At 44.3% G+C, this 14,099-nt stretch overlaps 1 protein-coding gene across 1 annotated transcript in view; it reads right to left on the bottom strand.

Annotated features, from left to right (window-relative positions):
• MAP2K1 (mitogen-activated protein kinase kinase 1) overlaps positions 1 to 14,099 on the bottom strand; it is a 77,860-nt gene that overhangs the window by 27,747 nt on the left and 36,014 nt on the right. The window contains exons 2-5 of the mRNA XM_025472413.3: positions 12,422 to 12,632; positions 10,949 to 11,095; positions 981 to 1,058; positions 382 to 433 (exon numbers count right to left, since the gene is read on the bottom strand). Of these exons, the coding sequence (XP_025328198.1) occupies positions 382 to 433; positions 981 to 1,058; positions 10,949 to 11,095; positions 12,422 to 12,632 (488 nt within the window). The remainder of the gene's footprint in view (positions 1 to 381; positions 434 to 980; positions 1,059 to 10,948; positions 11,096 to 12,421; positions 12,633 to 14,099) is intronic.

The raw sequence follows: 14,099 nt of genomic DNA, 5'->3' as shown, positions 1-14,099 counted from the left end.
ACTGGTGGATAGGTAACTAAGTTCCCACTTGGGCTTACTGGGTGACTGCCTGTCAAAGCTTTAGATAACAAGTGTAAGCCAGGCCAAAACAAGAGTGGGACTTGCTCTAGCCATCAAACTAAATAAATAGTGAGAGACTTGGAGAGCCTGGCTGGTTCAGTCAGTAGAATATGCAACTCTTCATCTCAGGATCATGAGTTCAAGCCCCATGTGGGACATAAAGCTTACTTCAAAGCTAAACAACTAACTAGTCAAAGACTTGTTATAAAAATTAAAAATACTATTCAATGGTTTTTACACCAAAACAGAACACAAAAGAAGATACAACAATTTTTCGATTTCAGCTACAATTCACAATATAACTAGCAAGAAACTTCTCACCTCTGTGCATAATCTTGTGCTTCTCTCTCAGGTATGTCAGACCTTTTATTACCTAGAGGAAAGACAATGTCAAAAAATGAGAAACTTGAAGTGGTGGTGGTTAGTCAGCCTCTGTATTTTAAAATGATCTAGAAAATATTTCATCTAACATCACAAATTTGCCTTTTTCCCTTATTTTTAACTTGTATTATCAAGAAACCATCTTTTCACATGGCATATAGTTATTTTTAAGCAGCATTGATTATTGCAAGTTTAGACAACTTCAAAAACCCCTGTGCTTGAATTTGGGCTTTTTCCTAAAGCTGTGATATAAAAAGAGGCTTTCTCATGCCACAAATGGGAATTCCTTTGGACACCCTGTCCTATTTCTGCAGATGCAGATTTTAATATAGAGAAAGTCACTTTCCTAGTTCTGACAAGAGAGAAAGAAACAATATTATATCTAGAATATAGACAGGGAAAATTCCAGTGAGAAAACCCTATTTTTCTTACAAACTTTCCCTTGATTGACTTACTATCTTCCTCTCTTGTCCATATCCTGCCAACTCATTAACTTCTCAATGAGAAGACTTGGAAGAAAAATTGTACAATATACTCACAGCGATGCTAACTTTTCCTAGAATTTGTTCAGGAATTCTTCCAGCTTTCTTCAGGACTTGATCCAAGGAACCCCCATCCTAAGAAAAATAATACCATCCCACTTAGTGACAGCATCTCAAACTATTCTTTCCAGTGTTAAACTTCAGCAGAGGAGTGAATCCCCCATGTGGCAAATCTCTCTGGAAGGGAACCCTTTGATTTGTTCCAGACCTCAAAAGATAGAAATGCAAAACACTGTGCAAGGGATCAAATAACCAAAAACTCAAATCGTACAGATAATCATTAAGTGAACTATCAATTCAGGGATCAAAAGAAGCCTGTTGGGGCTTCTGGCTGGCTCAGCCGGTGGAATGTGACTCTTGGTCTCAGAGCTGTGTGTTTGAGCCTCACGTTGGGTGCAGAGATTACTTAAAATGTTAAAAGCAAAGGTTTGCACTGAACTGACAGAACAGTATATGGTTAGGACCAGAGGTTCTAGAGGCAAACTGTCTAAACTTGCATAGCACCAACTCTGCTGCTTACTATCAAGGGAACTGGGACCATGTTACTTACAACTTGTAAAATGGTGATATTTTAAGGCTACTATAATAATCATAGGCTATTATAAGTATTAAATAAGCTAATACATATAAAGCACTCAGAAGAACTCTAGCCCATACTAAGTGCTCGATAAATGTTAGCCATTTTATCACCAGCATATAAGTCACAACTTGTATTTGGTATTATTCGAAAAAAAAAAAAAAATCATAGTAAAATCAAAAGAAAAATGTCACAGAAAGCAATAATTTGTTCCACAAATCCTACCAAGTGTCATGAACTGTGTTAGTTTCTATGGAGGACAGAGATATAAAAAAAGACCTAGTTTCCATCCTCAATAAATGTACAGGGGCACCTGGATGGCTCAATTGGATAAGCATCTGCCTTTGGCTCAGGTCATGATCCTGGGGTCCTGGGATTGGGCCTTGAGTTGGACTCCCTGCTCAAAAGAGAGTCTGTTTCTCCCTCTCCCTCTGCCCTCCCCAACCTGTGCTCTCACTCTCTTTCAAATAAATAAAATCCTTAAAAAAAAAAAAAAAGTACAAACAAGTAGGGTAAATATATAATTCCTAATATAACAAAACAGAATAAATTCTTAATTGTTACACACGCAGAAGAGAGAAGTAATACTGACTTCACTTTAGAAAATGCTATTTGTTGGCTAAAATTAACAATTCAGGAAACAACAGATGTTGGTGAGGATGTGAAGAAAGGGGAACCCCCTTACACTGCTGGTGGGAATGTAAACTGGAGTAGCCACTCTGGAAAACAGTACAGAGGTTCCTCAAAAAGTTAAAAAAAAAATAGAGTTACCCTATGAACCCGTCAGTGTACTCTAAGGTATTTATCTAAAGGACACAAACAAAGTGACTGGAAGGGGCACCTACACCCAATGTTTATAGCAGTAATGTCCACAATAGCCAAAACATGGAAAGAGCCCAGATGTCCACTGACAGATGAATGGATAAAGAAGATGTGGTGTGTATGTTATATATACACAATGGAATATTACTTAGCCATCAAAAATAATGAAATCTTGCCATTTGCAATGATGTGGATAAAACTAGAGGGTATTATACTAAGTGAAATAAGTCAGAGAAAAACAAAAATATTATTTCATTCATGTGAAATTTAAGAAACATAGAAGGGAAGGAAAAATAAACATAGAAGGGAAGGAAAAATAAACCAAGACCGAAACAGGGAGACAAACCATGAGAGACTCTTAACTACAGGGAACAAACAGAGGGCTGCTGGAGGGGTTGGGGGTGTGAGTATGGGGTTCCTGAGTGATGGAGTGAGCACTGGGTGTGATATGCAATTGACGAATCTAAACTTTACCTCTGAAATTAGTAATATGCTATATGTTAATTAAATTGAATTTAAATTTTAAAAATTTTAAGGAAAAAAAAAAAAAAGAGGGCAGCCTGGGTGGCTCAGCGGTTTAGCACTGCCTTCAGCCCAGGGCATGATCCTGGAGACCCAGGATCGAGTCCCCCGTCAGGTTCCCTGCATGGAGCCTGCTTCTCCCTCTGCCTGTGTGTGTCTCTGCCTCTCTGGAATAAATAAATAAAATCTAGAAGAAGAAGAAGGAGGAGGAGAAGGAGACGGAGGAGGAGACGGAGGAGGAGACGGAGGAGGAGGAGAAGAAAATGGCATTTGAGGGGTACCTGGGTGGCTCAGTCTGTTAAGGGTCCAATTCCTGTTTTTGGCTCAGGTCACATGATCCCATAGGTCATAAGATCAAGCCCCACATTGCTCTCCACACTTATAAGATGTCTGCCTGAGATTCTCTTCCTTTGCCCCTTCCCCCCATCAATAAATAAAATCTTAAAAAAAAAAAAAAAGATGGAATTTGAGTTACAGTCTTATTCAAAGAATGATTTCTGTACCTGGAATGGGGGAACCATGGGGTGGCGGGAGGGCAGGGGTAAAGAGTAAGAAAGAACAAGTATTTCAATTAGATCAAAAGCAGAAAAGCATCAAACTGTTTAGTCCTCCTGGGATGACGTGTGTTTTACTTCACCATGGGTGCATGAAGAAATGCAGAGATGGGTCAGGCCAAGAACCACCACCTGCGGCCCAGTCACAGTGCCCCACCAAAGAATCAAGACTTGCCTTTGTGATGGAGACAGAAGGCAAGGAATCCAGGCTGCCTGCTTTCAGTGAAAACCACAGCAGCTGAAGGAAAGGGCAGGGAGAGTGTGAAGGAGCTGATCAGCAGGAGGTGATACAGGCCAACCCTGGGCTGAGGCAGTAGAAAGGGAGAATGAGAGACATGACACACATGGGGTGTGAAGTCAGTCTCTCGGGCTCACATGCCAGGGCCTTCCCATTCATGGATTCTACACTGCAACCTAAGATCTTGGAGAAAAGCTTCACTCAGGGAACCCTGATGTAGTGAAGCAGGCCAGGTTCATACCCCTATGGCTTCAAGTGCTGCCAATTATCAGCCATAATTTAAAATCGCCCGCAGAAGTAGAGACAATTCCTGCAAACTCAGACTGATTTTTAGATTTACTGATTTTGAGAAAGAGAGAGAGCACGCAAACACTTGTGAGGGGGGCAAGTGGGACAAGAGGTAGAGGCAGAGGGAGATAGAGAGAGAAACCTAAGCAGACTCCCTGCTGAGTGCAGATCCTGACTCAGGGCTTCATCTCATGACCCTCAGATCACAACCTGGGCTGAAATCAAGAGTCGATGCTCAACCGACTATGCCACTCAAGTGCCCTGTTTCTTTGTTCAAAGATTTACTTATTTATTTTAAGAGAGAGAGAGAGAGAGAATCAGACTGCTTATCTCATCTATGCTGAGCACTTACCAATGTTATCCATCATTTATTAATCACCCCTATGAAAGGCATAACAATGTGTGAGAAACTAGGGATAGAAAAAACTATAAATACAGAAAAAAGGGCACCTGGATGGCTCAGTGGTTGAGCCTCTGCCTTTGGTCCTAAGATCAAGTCCCACATCGGGCTCCCTGCAGGGAGTCTGCCTCTCTGTGTCTCTCATGAATAAATAAATAAAATCTTAAAAAAACAAAAACAAAAACACTCTGCTCAGGGAGACAGAATATTCAGTGAGGCCAGGCACCTTAAATCCTCCTCTGAAACAAGGTAGGAAATAGCTGAATAAGGAGAACAGAGATCACTACAGGTACTCAGAGGAGGAGGAAGTGATTCCTGGACAAAGTGGCTAAGGGAAAAGCTGGCAGCAGGAGGGACATGGACACTGTCTGTCTGAGGTGGCAAGATGTGGCCAAGCAGAGAGACATCTCTGTAAGCCCCCTGCCTCCAAAACCACCCAGCCTCAATGACATAGGGAGCATAAGGTCACAGAACAAGGCACAGCATGATAAACAAAATGACAGAACATAGTCCCACTTTGGTAGACATAAAAATATGTTTGTGTTCACACACAAAACCAGAACATCCAAAATGTTACCAACAGTTATTTCTAGTCTAGGCTGTAAGATGAGAAGTTTCTGTTGCATGGTAGTTTCTTTGCGCTTTTCTATTGTTTGTAAGTTTTCCACATGATAAATATTTTTACCTTTTTATTTTTTTTTTTTTTATTTTTTTTTTTTTATTTATGATAGTCACAGAGAGAGAGAGAGAGAGAGAGAGAGAGGCAGAGACACAGGCAGAGGGAGAAGCAGGCTCCATGCAGGGAGCCCGATGTGGGATTCGATCCCGGGTCTCCAGGATCGCGCCCTGGGCCAAAGGCAGGCGCCAAACCGCTGCGCCACCCAGGGATCCCCCTATTTTTACCTTTTTAAATTATTGAACTCCTTTATGAGAGTGGGGAATTAAACCTACAAATCAATTAATAGTACTTACTAAGTGTCCAGTCTGTGAAAGGCACTCTAAGATATATAATACTGCTTTCTTTCTTTCTTTCTTTCTTTTTTTAATTTTTATTTATTTATGATAGTCACAGAGAGAGAGAGAGGCAGAGACACAGGCAGAGGGAGAAGCAGGCCCCATGCACCGAGAGCCCGACGTGGGACTCGATCCCGGGTCTCCAGGATCGCGCCCTGGGCCAAAGGCAGGCACCAAACCGCTGCGCCACCCAGGGATCCCTACTGCTTTCTTTCTAAAGGAGATGAGAAAATAAGATTCGTTCAGGATACAGATCCCTCAATAAATGTCTCCTAAAACAATGCTAAAAATAGATTATTCACTTAAAAATCCTATGCTTATTAAAAGGAGCACTTGAACCAATCACTTTCTGTCACAGTCAACTCTGGATCACAGATGCTGAGGGAAAACAAAGTAGTACAGGTTGTGTGTGAATTCTCAAATGTACACTAGTACCCCAGAACATAGTGTGTCTTCTAATCAGAATCCACAGTGCATGATGGAAGATTCTGAAATTCAATCTAAAATTTCCCATGTGCCAGAATTCCCACAGACATGAGAGTAGAATAATTCATCTAGAACCAAACAGAAATCCCCTATAGACCCATTTATTTTCCCAGAGTCCTTGGAGGAGCCCTACCCAAGCTGTAATCCAGGCTGAGGTTTGAGTCACTCCGTGAGCCTGGAGGCCTTCACAATGCTGCAGGACCCTGGTGGCCAAATCAGGGCATCAGAGTCCAGGTAGCCACACCCAAGTTAGCAGGCTTCCAGAAACATGATAGCACCTCTCAATTTCCTTTACCAATGGGAAGAGGGACTCCAGTGCAGAAAGTTTCCAAGCCATTTCTCTTTTGCTTCCAGTTGGATGTGGTTTCAGATCCTTTGTTTGATCTGCTTTGCCTAATTATCAGGGAGGACTATGCAGTTAAAACTAGGTAACAAAGCAACTCTGTGAAAATGAGGTTGAAATGTTAACCCCTTGGTTCTCAGGTTCCACAGCTTAGGACAGAATGCAGTCTGGCTCACTCTTTCCCTGGAGGTTGTGGTAAATATTCCTATTAAAAAAGGGAAGAAACCTTGGCTCTCTTTCCTTTCACCTCCTTCCAAGCTATAAGCAGAGTTACAGTGTGAACAATGGGATTATTAGCAAGATTTATGAAGCATGAACCACAGTCAGAATTACCCAGAGCTGCCTACAACTCACCTTACAACCTTTTAATTCTACTTCACTGTTGCCAAGGACTTGCCTTTCTTGACTAAAGCTGCTAAAATTGTGCTTATTTTTAGAAGCCAATTATTAAGTCAATGGTGCTTTTGTGAAGGTTTTCTATAAAAGAGACAAATACCTTATAAAAAAAGAGAGAGAGAGAGAGACAGAGAGAGCTCAAAAGCTTTTACTCCTGCATGAGAACCATCCACTCTGAATCCTCAGTTCTCTGGTTGCTCAGCTACCACCTGAGCAGGAATCTACTTCCCCCAAGGCAGGAGCATTCCTATTCTGATCAGGGGGCATCCGTTTACCCCTTGGGTCTCAAAAATTCAGACTGGGCAGAGCAAGCACAGCTTATCTCTAGCAAAAGTCAGCCCCTGGCTGAGTCCTTTAGAAGATGGGGCCCAATGGATGTCAGTGACACAAATTCCTTTAAAATGCATCTAAGAAATGATGTGAGCAAGGGATAAATGGGTGATACATGGTAAAGCACATATCGCAAAACAATAACTGCAGAATCTGGGTGGTAGGTTTATAGGGTATGTTACACAATCCCTTCACACCTTGCTGTGTGTTTGAAATTGTCTTAGTAAAGTATTGGGGGGAAATGTTAGTGACAAAGAACACACAGAGCTTGTGACATAGGCAAAACCAAAGAATCTATGAAGTTGGGATGTGGCTGAGGAACAAAGCTCTACATGACAACACTTCTGAAATGTGGAAGCTGAGACAAAACAGAAATTCCATAAAAGAGAAGTGGCCACCAGCAATCAGAGGGTTTTCTTGTCAGAGGAGGCCAGGACAGGAGCAATCCTGCAGGAAAGGCCTACTCAGAGACCAAGAAGGGGTGAGAGGGTCTAGGGCTACAGCAGAAAACTACTGTGGAGCGTAGCCACTTGGACTCTAGGCCACAACAGCTTCACTACAGGGTCCTGCCTCTGGTAGCTCTGAGCCTCCCACTAGTACTAACAGACTATTCCAGCTCTTCTCAGGGCCTGTGGATACCTAGGAACACAAGATCCTATTGCTGACTCCAAGGCCTAACTCTCTCCTACTGAGCCCCAGGCCTGACCACACCCTCTGCATCTTGGCCTCCTTCAGTCAGCCACTCAATATCTATCACCCAACAGGTACCAGACACTGTGCTTGGTCCTCAATAGGTTTTGACCCTCCCAGCTTCTGAAAGCCAGTTTTCTAGGCTCAGGATCCCCAGGCTAACTCCAGAGGTTTCTTCTCCTTCAGAGACTAAAGTGGGAGGACCCTACCCTGCCCACAGAGCCAAATCCACAGGAGGAAAACTGACCTGCAGATACTAGAAATGGGCAGAGAGAATGGGAAACCAACCCTTGTCCTGTCCTGAGTCACCTCGTCCTCCTGAAGGGAAAGGTGGGGTGGGTAGGACAGAGCAAGAGGCACAAAGGTTATACATGGTTTCTATGAATCCAAAGGAAATAAAGGATTCCAGAATGAGCAAGCCTCACTTCAGGTCCATTTAAGACAAATAAAAAGACTGAACTCCACATGGCAAGAGGCAACACACGGCTAACAAAATAGCTTCCAGCAAGTTCTAAATAAACGAAAAGACCACTGACTATCAATGTTTGGGGCCTAACCCTAACCTCTGAAGCAAGCACCCTGGAGTTCAACCATGCACATCCTACAAATAGCATCCTGGTTCCTCTCACAAAGGGGAGAATGCTGAGTGACAAAGAACTTGGAGGTAATTCAGAAAGAGTCTCTGATGGATCAGAAGCCAGCAGGCAGGGGATGACACAGAGGTGATGCTCAAAAGCCCTTCTGACCAAACTGACACTCCTCATCTAAGAAGGCCCTAGGACACAGCCATCCAGCTGTGAACACCTCTGAGGAACAAAGAGGCCACTCTCAGTGTCTCCCCATCCCCCAGCAGCTAACGTGGAACCCTTCACATAACAAGCACTACAAATAAGTGTCTGTGAAGGTGAACCCATGCTAACTAATGTAAACCCTGACTGGTTAAAAGTGCCAAAAACCACAAAGACACAGGGTTTTAGCAGGGGGAGGGGGCCCTAGAGAAGATCTGGTCCAAACATATCTCTGCATGGATGTGAAAAGTCTAAGAGAGCATGACATTTAAAGAAAGCAGACCTGGTTAGAGACATTAGTTAGAACTGAGTTCTGATACTTACTGGTTCTGTAACTCAGACTTGTTACAAAGCCCAAGGCCCTGCTCCCTCCATCCACCACCTTGGGGAGGGTGGTCAACTTCTATACCATGGAAATGACTCACCAAGAGGTGGAAAATGGGAAAGCTAGTTACTATTATGTCTAGCCATGCCACCACCCACCTTCAATTATTTGCAACACCTAAGAGGAAAGAGACTATTCTGGCCTTTCCTGTCACTGGTTTATCATTACCTCCAGCCTCTTTCCCTTCTACTTTGCAAGGACCTCTACCACCAGTTACTCATCTTCATCCAAAACTCTGGGCTAGAGCTAAAAAACCAACCATCAATAGTACAAAGAGCCCAAGAAACCCAAAGCGTAAGAAGCAGCCCCCTCCCCCTGCACTGCACACCACCAAAGGGAGGTGAAGACCCAAGGGGAACATATCAGCACCCCGAGCCTGGGTGAGGACCAAACCAGAAATGTTCATGTGCTTCCCAGAGTCTGCTTCATTCCCATTTAAGCAAGAAGAACAAGAGCTTTCTCAATAACCTTCAGGAGCACAGAAGACATTTCAGATTCTACATTCCATTTGACACCACACAAGCCAGCAGATGCCTGCAACAGTGTGTACGGCACTTCCTCACTTCCATGTTAACATGGAGAGAAGTTCAAAATCATGGGGCACCAGCAAGGGACAAACCTCCTGATGTGGGGGGTTGCGTGGGGTAGGTTCTCCCGGAGTTCATTAAGACCAGGCACCGAGGCTCTCTCCCTAGAGATCAGGGCAGGTCCAGGGTCAGAAAGGAAGTAGAGCTGAGGCAGGACACTCTACCCGGCCAAGAAGAAAGCCCAGCCACCGTAAGGGCACAAACTCAGTCATGTCAGCCCTTGTATCTGAGCTGTCAACTCTAGTGGAAACAAAGCAAGCACTACCATTCACAGAAGACAGGCCTGGAGTCAGTGCACCGAGACTTACTCTGTTATTTTCATTAATCCTCTAGGATTAATCTACAATGAGGGAGGTCTAGTCATGGCCATCTTACAAACAAGGAAACAGAATCAGAAAGAGAAAGAGACTTGCCCCAGGTACTTATGAGAAAGAGACAATCTGTAAACAAATCATTATTGAGCACCTGCTGTGTGCCAGGGCTATTTTGGGCTTTGGAGACACAGTGGCAAACAAAACAGTGTCTACTTGGATTTTTGTAGAGAAGGGAGATATGAATAAACATCTCGGATTCAAAAGTCCCCTGCTGCCTAATGGGGACAGGAAAAAAAATACGATCACGAAGCCAGCCTCTCTGAAATTCTGCACCAAGGATGGAAACAGAGCCCCAGTCACTATCCAGTGGATTCAAGAAAGGACGTGCACTGTGGTCTGACAGTCTTCGTGTAAATCCTACCAATTCCACTTAGTAGCTGCATGACCTTGGGCAAGTCATTTCTCTGAGCCTCGGCCTTCTCATTTGTGAAATGCAGATTATCTACCCATCCAATGAGGTAGTTGAGAAAATGCAATAGAATATTAATCTGCATTGGGCAGAACATGATATGATATACACCCAAGAAATTAATCAGTGTTAGTACTGCAAGCATTATTATTGTTGTGGACGTGGTTACTATTACTGTCAGGTACTGGGAAGAGGAGGAAGGGGCTCCAGGCAGCTAGTGGTACAAAGACTGGTGGCTCACATCCACACAATTAGCCCATTAATGCCCCCTTACTTGCCCTCTCTGATGTGCATCAGGTGGCATTACATCTTTGCACACCCAAAGCAGAGACTATCCCTAAATCAGATTATAGACTCTGAGGACAGGGATGTCTCATCTCCATCATCTCCAGAACCAGGTACCTAGCATACAACAGTGCACATAATAAATGGATTTAAACTGTATTAACCAGATTTCACTCTTATCAAACCCTTGGGGTCAAGAAAGTTGAGAGATGGGCTCTCAGCACACCCTGCAGGGATCTATGGTTGCTGCCACCTCTCTTTGAAGAGAGGAGGGGACCAAGGAAAGAGGCCTATTATCTTTTGGTTATTCCAGGTTCTATAGACAGTCTTCCCAGAGGCCCAAGACAGTGATGTGGATCTGGAGCTGGGCTGGGGAGAGGACAGTGTGGGCAGCTGGTTGCTTCCCCAACCAAAGATGAGACCAGAGTCATCCAACTCCCAGGCCATTCCTGCAGAGGCTGACAGGTTGCCACATACCATGTGCTCCATGCAGATACTGATCTCGCCATCGCTGTAGAATGCACCATAGAAGCCCACGATGTACGGGGAGTTGCACTCATGTAGAACCTGTAGCTCCCTTATGATCTGGTTCCGGATTGCAGGTTTGATCTCCAGGTGAATTAGCTGGGGAAAGAAGGTGGGAGGAAGAGAGGCTTTAAAAATATATGGATGGATGGAAAGAAGCTTTCTTAAATGCTTACGCTCTTAAAGGTAGGAAGAGAGAAAACAGGTAAGTTTTAACTACCAAGTTTTTGCCCAAAGCACTCAGTACCAACTAACCAAGGCAAGTATGGGTTCTGAAGGAGCTGTAACGAGGGGAGAGTGGCTATGCCTCTGCTCCTAGGAGCCAAGACTGGGGGTGGGGGGGGGGGGCCTCACACCTCCTGAGAACAAAGCTGAATGGAGAGTTTCCTCCAAAAGGAGCAGTGAAGCTGAGAGAGGAGGGAAAAGTAGCCTTGAGAACCTGGCTGATACCTGAGGGCTATGGGAGTAGAAGGGTATGAGGAACTGAGTATGTGACCTAGGCTGCCCAGATTTCCCCTTGACCTCTGGAGCCCGAGGTGGTTAAGAGTCAGCCAGGGCCTCAGGTGCCACCTTATGTCCCCCTCATGTTGTCCCTGGTTTCATCCAGAGAGACAGGCGGCAGACACATCAGGCATATGAAATGGTTACTGAATAATAGAAAGCTGCTAGAAAGGGTCACAGACAAAGAGTGCCAGAGAACCTGGAAGCCATGGTTATTGGTGTGGGCTGAAGCTGCTAGTGAGAGCCAGACAGGAGGCGAGCCATAAGGACGGGCACTATTCAAGAGGATGGAAGGAGTGGCCCAAGCAAACATGTGCAGTCAGGATTAAACATGGTATGCTGGAAAACATGGAAGAGCCCAGCCTTGCCAGAGCAGGGGCCGTTTTCAGAAAGAGGAGGACCATGGCTCCACAGGAAGTCCAGCTCCAACACTGCTGACCACAGCGGGGGGCTGAGATGTTACACTGCAGGGAGCTGCAGAGGAAGCATCCACAGGGTTGGACCTCGGGCAAACAACCTGATAAGTCGGTGCATTGCTGGAGCTAGCTAAATAAAAGCAGCTTCTCCTGCACGGGATAATGGCAAATAGGCACCCCTGCATTCTTTCTAGAGCACGCACAAAGCTAAGGAAGGTCACTTGCCGTTATTTTCCAGTCTGGGGGTGGGGATAAATACACTAACACATCATCAGTATGTTTATCCTATAATCTGATAGATAACAGGAGCTCAAAATTCCAATAGCACAAAAAGGTACTGAATGAAAAGTCAGTCTTCCTTCCACTGGCCCCAGATCTTCCAAGAGATAATCCAATTACCTATTCACCAAGTCAAATCCCATTCAGCCCTTTTTTTTTTTTCTTTTTTCTTTTTTTTTTTCTTTTTTTTTTTCTTTTTTTTTTTCTTTTTTTTTTTGAGTGGCCTCACCTTTCTGGCCATGACTAGGCCGGACGGCTTGTGGGAGACCTTGAACACCACGCCACCGTTGCCAGCACCCAGCTCACTGATCTTCTCGAAGTCGTCATCCTTCAGTTCCCCGACCTTCTGCTTCTGGGTGAGAAAGGCCTCAAGGCGCTTCCGCTGCTGCTCATCAAGCTCCAGCTCCTCCAGCTTCTTCTGCAAGGCCTCCAGGTTGGTCCTGTCCCAAAGGGGGGAGCACGAGTCAGAACTGGCATCAGAGAGGTCCCCCCTAGAGGAGCACTTGTATGGTGGAGAGTTCCAGCTCCCAGGCCGGATAGGAGAATGGATGCAGGGGTTCTGGGGGACAGTTCCATGTGCAGTGGGCCTGCCTCTGCTCCCTTCAATACACCACCAGACACCCCTCCCCTCTGACACCCTTCTCTCGAAGCCTCGGTTTCCTTATTTGTCAAATGAGGAAATTAGGTCTCTTCACTATTCTGAAAGTCTACAGAAGGAACCAAAGAATCTGCTAAAATCCAGAACAAGCCACTTTCATTTGCCTTAAAATCCCAGTTCCCAAAGCCCCACTGGTATTGGATTTATTAAGTTAACATCATACACAAAATCAAATCTATGCCCTAAAACCACTAACTGAAATCAAGCCAAACCATCAAAACAGGCTCTAAGCTGAATGGCAACAGCAGACACTCTCCTCTGACCTGTAAACAGGTCAGGGGATAGGTTCATCAAAATAAAGCAAGGAATCCTAAAATATATATACCTAAAATTTTTACTTTTGTATCACATATATAAATGTGCATTCATCCACCTTCTAATGTAGGTAGGGGAAGACCTCACTTTGAGTAAAGATCCATTGGTAAGAGCCCCACATCATCTTCCTTACGTGAACCAGAACATGATCTGTTGTCCATCATTTCCAATGTCCAATTCATTAAAGTGGAGTCAAAAGAATAATATCAAAATAAAATTGTAAGAGTTTTAGGTTTTCCCCCAATCTTAACGCCCATCTAATTTGACAGTAATGTTTTAGTGAGCTGGACTTATTGAATCTTTCCATGGCTTCTAATTAGTGTTCAAAGTGTGTGTGTGTGTGTGGGGGGTGACCCACTGCATTTGCAGGCTTATTTTACCAGTTTACCTGATATTTAAGTACATGACTTAATTACAATACCAGTCACATCTGTACAAATGACTTTGGGAACAAACTAGTTCTTGGTAAGCACATAATTCAGCCAGTGGGTGCTGAGGCGAGTGGGCAGGGCAGAGAGCAGCCTGCAAGCTGTGCATTTAGCACGCTTGTGGGCAGCACTGAGGTTTTACAAAGAACGCATAACAGAAAAGCATTCGTTATTCCTGGGAGTTCGTTAAGGGGACAATGGTAAAGAGAGCTTCCACTGTGTTTCATGTGATTTTAGTCCTAGTCTAAACAAACAACATGGGTGACAAGACAGGGCATCATTACACATCAGAAGGCTGGTGCCCACCCCTTAACATACACCCCATTACTGAGCTTGAAGTAAGCATCACCTTCCACTTTTCATTTACCCTCTATTCCAACTCTCAAGAAGGCAAGGAGATCCAGACCTACTGCCTCCCCAGTCTATGGAAAGACCCAACATACCTTACAAATAACAGTACAGGGGCCACAGAGGACACCAGGCTATTTTTACCAAGTGACCTCACT

The sequence above is a fragment of the Canis lupus genome, chromosome 30, assembly GCF_003254725.2.
Source record: "Canis lupus dingo isolate Sandy chromosome 30, ASM325472v2, whole genome shotgun sequence".
NCBI classification, from domain to species: Eukaryota; Metazoa; Chordata; class Mammalia; order Carnivora; family Canidae; genus Canis; species Canis lupus.
This window is presented reverse-complemented; position numbering and strand designations above follow the sequence as displayed.